Source organism: Eucalyptus grandis, chromosome 11 (assembly GCF_016545825.1).
Source record: "Eucalyptus grandis isolate ANBG69807.140 chromosome 11, ASM1654582v1, whole genome shotgun sequence".
NCBI lineage: Eukaryota > Viridiplantae > Streptophyta > Magnoliopsida > Myrtales > Myrtaceae > Eucalyptus > Eucalyptus grandis.
In genome coordinates this window covers 15,566,817-15,572,458 of record NC_052622.1, presented here as the reverse complement: position 1 = coordinate 15,572,458, position 5,642 = coordinate 15,566,817, and the positions used below count along the sequence as shown (strand labels likewise).

The following is a 5,642-nucleotide window of genomic DNA, read 5'->3' as shown; positions in this document are numbered from 1 at the left end:
TTCTATGCCAAGCTTTATCCAGTTAGCATTGCAAGAATTATGCCGCTTGATGCTTGTGCTCATCCTGCAGAGCACGAGTGAGTACTGCTCTCAAAGAAGTTGTCTATCAACCTCTTCAATGAGTGTGTTGGTCGACTCCCCTATTTTATGTTCTATCAAGCGAAGGGAGGAAGAAAGAGCGAAAATAATTAGTTGCTGCACAAGTAGATAGGATTTTATAATCTGATTAAAGTTTCCAAGATGAATATGTAGACATGGTTCCTGTATAAAAAATGCATCTTCTTCTTGAATCTCTGGAAGTACACTCTCTAGTACGTGTAAATGCCACTTCTATTAACTGACCATTGATCTACTACGTTAAATAAATGCTGGATACCGAGATGGTCCTCTGGTGTAGATAACCAATGGGCACTGTTCCACTCGCTTGAGCGTTGTCCTGTTTTTCCTTCCAATGTACTCTGCTCACTTTCATTTAGTAACTCAAGTCCGATATTTCAGAGAAGCAACAAAACATTGGTGGGGTCCAAAGCTGTTTTGCCTTCTGATTTTGAAAAGCAACAACACAAACCCAGAAACACGACATCTCCCATTTTCTTAGCAACCCAATTCCTCAAAAGTTGACCTGCCCTTTTTTGTTGTTTGCATGAACGTGACGCTTCCGTTTAAACCTTCAACTTTCGACTTCAATCTCTAATTTTCATCATCTTCCCTCCTCACTTCCTTCCTCAATATTCTCTCTGGTCACATTTTCACTCCAGGCCATGGTCTCATTCTGCACTCTCTATTCTTTTCTTCTTTCATTTTCTTTTTGTTTTTCTATTGAAATTCTCAAATTTGATGGATGTTCAAGCTCAAGACTCTGGATATCCAACGGCGACGCTTTCGACACAGTGGACGACTAAGGCGACAGCTAATCACTCCATTCAATATAAAGATGTCACTGTGCGATTAATTCTACGCAGAGGCAAAGAAGCTTCAAATCTTGCCTACGCTTGCGGCTTTTACTGTGATGGTTACTGCAATACTTACCTCTTTGCAATTGTCATTGTCCACCATTACGGCTTAGATGATGAATCCACTTTTGCCAGTCCCCAAGTAGTATGGTCTGCCAATCGACACAATCCTGTAAAGATTGGCGCGACGTTAGAACTCACATCTGAAGGCGATCTGGTGTTGAAAGATGCTGATGGTACTGTTGCTTGGTCCACTAACACTTCTTATAAATCCGTTGCAGGCTTGACCCTGACAGATTTGGGGAACCTCATGTTGTTTGATAAGAATAATATGACCGTTTGGCAGTCTTTTGATCATCCAACCGACTCGCTTGTCCTCGGACAAAAGTTGAAGGCAGGTCAAAGATTGGTGCCAAGTGTTTCTGAGACAAACTGGACCGTAGACGGTATGATTACGCTATTCATGAATGGCCACGGTTTAACAGCTCAATTGGAGACTCGTCCTCCTCAGATCTATTACCAGTATTTGATTGATAATCAGAATGCCAGTATTGAATCTCCATATGTTCAGTTTGTAAATGGAAGCTTGGCTTTCTTCTCAAATTATATCCGAAATGTGAGTTTGCTTTCTATCCCTCAAATATCTTCTCTACAATACATAAAGCTGGGCTCAGATGGGCATTTGAGAGTGTATTATTATAAAGATAAACGTAGATATATGACTCGACCTAGCCCTGCACACTGGGTAGCAGCGGCTGATCTTATGGATTATCTCGCGGACTGTGGTCCGAGAGTATGTGGACTATATGGAATTTGCTCCAATGGGCAATGCAGTTGTCCTACTTCGATTGGGGGAACAAGCTACTTCAAGCCAGTAAATTATAAGCATCCTAATATTGGGTGTTTTGAGAATATTCCATTGTCTTGTGGGGATTCACAAAATCAAAGTCTTCTGGAGCTCATAGATGTCATGTCCTTCGTTTTCAATTCAGATCTCGAGAACATAGATGCTACAAGTTGTAAAGAGGCCTGCAGAAAGAATTGTTCATGCAAAGCGGCTATATTCAAGTATTATTCAAATCTTACTAATGGCAGTTGTTACTTGCCAACTCAAGTGTTTTCACTTATGAATATTAGTGAGACAACGACTTCTTATTATTCTACTACTTACCTAAAGGTACAAAATGTGCACTTTGCAAGATCTCCGACTCATTCTCCTGAAGCTCCTCCTGCCAAGGAAGTTCCTAATACTTCGGTCGACAACCAAAGGAGCAACCGTTTCCTTATAATACTTGGGTCCAGCTTCGGAGTGCTCTTTGGCATGATGATTCTTATTGTAGTCATAGTCTCAATTGTTTGGAAGAGAGATGATAATGAAGCAGAGGAAATAAACCTTGATCAAGTGCTTGGAATGCCCACAAGATTCACATTCGATGCTTTGAAAGCCATTACAAACAACTTCAATAAAAAGCTTGGCGAAGGTGGTTTTGGTTCTGTTTCCGAAGGTACTCTAATTGACGGCACAAAAGTTGCAATAAAGCACCTTAATGATTTTGGGCAGGTCAAGAAATCCTTTCTAACTGAAGTTGAGACTATTGGTAGCATCCATCATATCAACTTGGTAAGACTCATGGGATTTTGTGCTGAGAAATCCCATAGGCTCCTGATCTATGAGTACATGCCGAATGGGTCTCTAGATAGATGGATCTTTCGTAAACCCAATGAATATGTTCTCGACTGGCCACAAAGGAGGAAGATCATTCTCGATATAGCGAATGGATTGAAATATCTTCATGAAGATTGCAGACAAAAGATATTGCATTTAGACATTAAACCCCACAATATCCTCTTGGATGAGAATTTCAATGCTAAGGTTGCTGATTTTGGATTGTCTAAGTTGGTCAATAGGAACCAAAGCCTAGTCATCACAACCATGAGAGGAACCCCTGGTTATTTAGCGCCCGAGTGGTTGAGTGCAGTAGTTACCGAAAAGGTTGATGTTTACAGCTTCGGCGTGGTAATCTTGGAGATAGTTTGTGGGAGAAAAGTCTTCGATTGCTCTCTAGATGAAGAAGATATGCATTTATTGGGCCTTTTTAAAAGAAAGGGAAAAGAGGAACGATTACTGGACATTGTGGATAAGTATCACCAGGATATGCAACTAATTGGGCCACAAGTGTTGAATATGATGAGGATTGCTGCATGGTGCTTACAAGGAAATTATGCAAAGAGGCCTTCGATGTCAATGGTCATCAAGGTGTTAGAGGGTGTTATGGAAGTTCCAAACAACTTGGATTACAACTTCTCTACTCAACCTTCCACTAACGGAGCCGCAAAATTTGGTCAAGAATTCAATACTACAACTGCATTATCACCCTCGATTCTAAGTGGTCCGCGATGACATGGTAAATTAATATAAATTTTTTATTTCTATATGCAAGGGGTAAAATTATGTAGGCAATTGAGCTTTTCAGATCTTGAATGCTCTAGCATGTCCTTTTCTTTTCAAGCCCAATAAATTCATTAGCATGATACTAATTTTCTCTTTTACTTGCAAATGAATGGACTTTCTTATATTGCATTTAGATTTGGAAAAAATGATTTCATACGACGATCACTTTAATGACATAATCTTTCAATAAATTATTTGAGGGTTACAAACTTTAATATAACATTCACTTGAGTATTTTTAATGATTTCCTTTATCAAAGAATCCAATGTGGCATTAATTTAATGAAAAATCATTCCAAGTGGCTGGCCTTGAAGTTGCTGTCATTAAAAGTAGGGTTGTACGTAGTTTGGTTCAATTCGGCTTTTGAAAAACCGAATCGAATTGAACTAACCCGATAAGGAAATTTATTGAACCAAACTAAAATACGATCCGAATCGAAATTCCGATTCGATTCAGTTCGGTTTGATTCAGTTTTTATTTTTACTTTTGTTTTTGTTTTTATTTTATTTTTCCTACAAGCACCCCTTTCAATAATTTTTTTAAATCGATTTTAATTATTTTAATTATTTTCTTTTCTTTTATTCTTTTTCTTCTTCTTCTTCATTGCCAAGTCGCCAACCACATCGATGGCTAATGATTGGCTAGAGTAAAGCTGGAGCCTCACCGGCCTATGGGGAGGCTCCGTCTCACTTGATCGGTAAGGCCGATGTCACGCCCCGATCCCCAGTCACGTACCCATCATTCACTTGGTCGATTTTAAAAGCAATATCCTAGGACATATCGCCGACTTATTTATTTTAATAAGCACATGTGGGTAATTATAAATCCTAGACAATAAAATAATGTGATAGAAAAGCAATGCCAAATTCAGAACTTTAAAAAACAACCACACTTATATACATTGCTGATAACTCTATAAATATAGAGTTATTTTACCTATTTTAGGCAACAATTAATGCAATATCTATGAGAAAATATTTTGATTTTCTTCTGATTATTTGAATTTTCCTTGTTTATGCAGAATAATGAGATATGGAGAAGATAAGGAAAAGAATGGCAAAAAAAATCAGGAATTCAAATCAAGAAATAGTGGAAGAAAGATATCAAATCAAAATCCTCTGATTTACTCCTTGATTTTATGCGCAATTGCTTGAGCTTGGATATGTCCTCTAAATGGGAGAACATTGAGAGAGAGAAAGAGCATATAGGTTTTTGTTAGATCGTTTTTCATTATTCTAAGAGTTTTTCAAGTATTTTGAAGAGAAGATAAAAGTGGTGACAGAATACTTGTTTGATTCAAGATACTGAGTTTGATTTATATTTATATTTCTTATTCTACTATGTTCTAATTTTTTTTATTAAGGCTACGACGTAGCCTAACCATGATGATGTGAATTTCATAATTTTTATGTTTTGCTATTAATTTCATTCATGTGAGTTATATATTATTGTGCATAATACTTTTGAGTGATTGGCTACAACTTGAATGATCTGATGTGCATGTTTGAGACTGAAAAATGATAATATGTAATTATTCATTATAATATATAACCATGAATTAAACGTGGATAGAAATATACTGCGTTATTTGTATAGCTTTTGGTAATAAAGTCACCCAAAAGACTTATTGTAAGCTGAGAATATTCATAGTTTTTAATGCACTTATGTTTATTTTAATTCACATAGAGATATAGTGGACTAATAAGCTTAGTAGGTTTGTTATACCTAGAGATAAGATAGTAAATAGGTTAGGAAATTCTGCTATCACATGTTTGATATCGTTCTTATACCCACAATAATCTGAAATTCATATCTAGTGGTTATGGTGAAATCGGATACTCTTACATATTTATCTGATTGATTTACTACATTTAGTCTCCAAATTTTGTTTTTAATTTATTCTCAATTATATTTTGATCTATTAGATAAATTTTAGAACTAATCTATTTTAGTATTTAATTAGTTTATTAATCATCGATCTGTGTGGGATGATACTTTTTCTCATTATTATATTACTTGTTCGACACGTTCACTTGTGTTTAGAATTTTACAAACAATTGCAACCAGTGTACATATATATAGGGCAAACTACGAAGTCGGGTTCAACTTCAACAAGTTCATAAATAAGGTCTACAAGCAGGGGTGGGCGTTCCACAAACTACGGGTCCTCGTCCTCCTCATCATCATCCTCCATATTCCAACTGGAGTCTTCAGCAGACCGCATCGAACTTCCGAGA

General features: G+C 36.8%; 1 protein-coding gene across 1 annotated transcript; it reads left to right on the top strand.

The window, feature by feature from the left end:
* The first annotated feature begins 837 nt into the window (after positions 1-837).
* LOC104427309 (G-type lectin S-receptor-like serine/threonine-protein kinase SD2-5) lies at positions 838-3,354 on the top strand. Its single transcript, XM_039305128.1, has one exon. It carries the CDS (start codon positions 838-840, stop codon positions 3,352-3,354), a length of 2,517 nt encoding a protein of 838 aa, XP_039161062.1.
* The last annotated feature ends 2,288 nt before the right edge of the window (positions 3,355-5,642 follow it).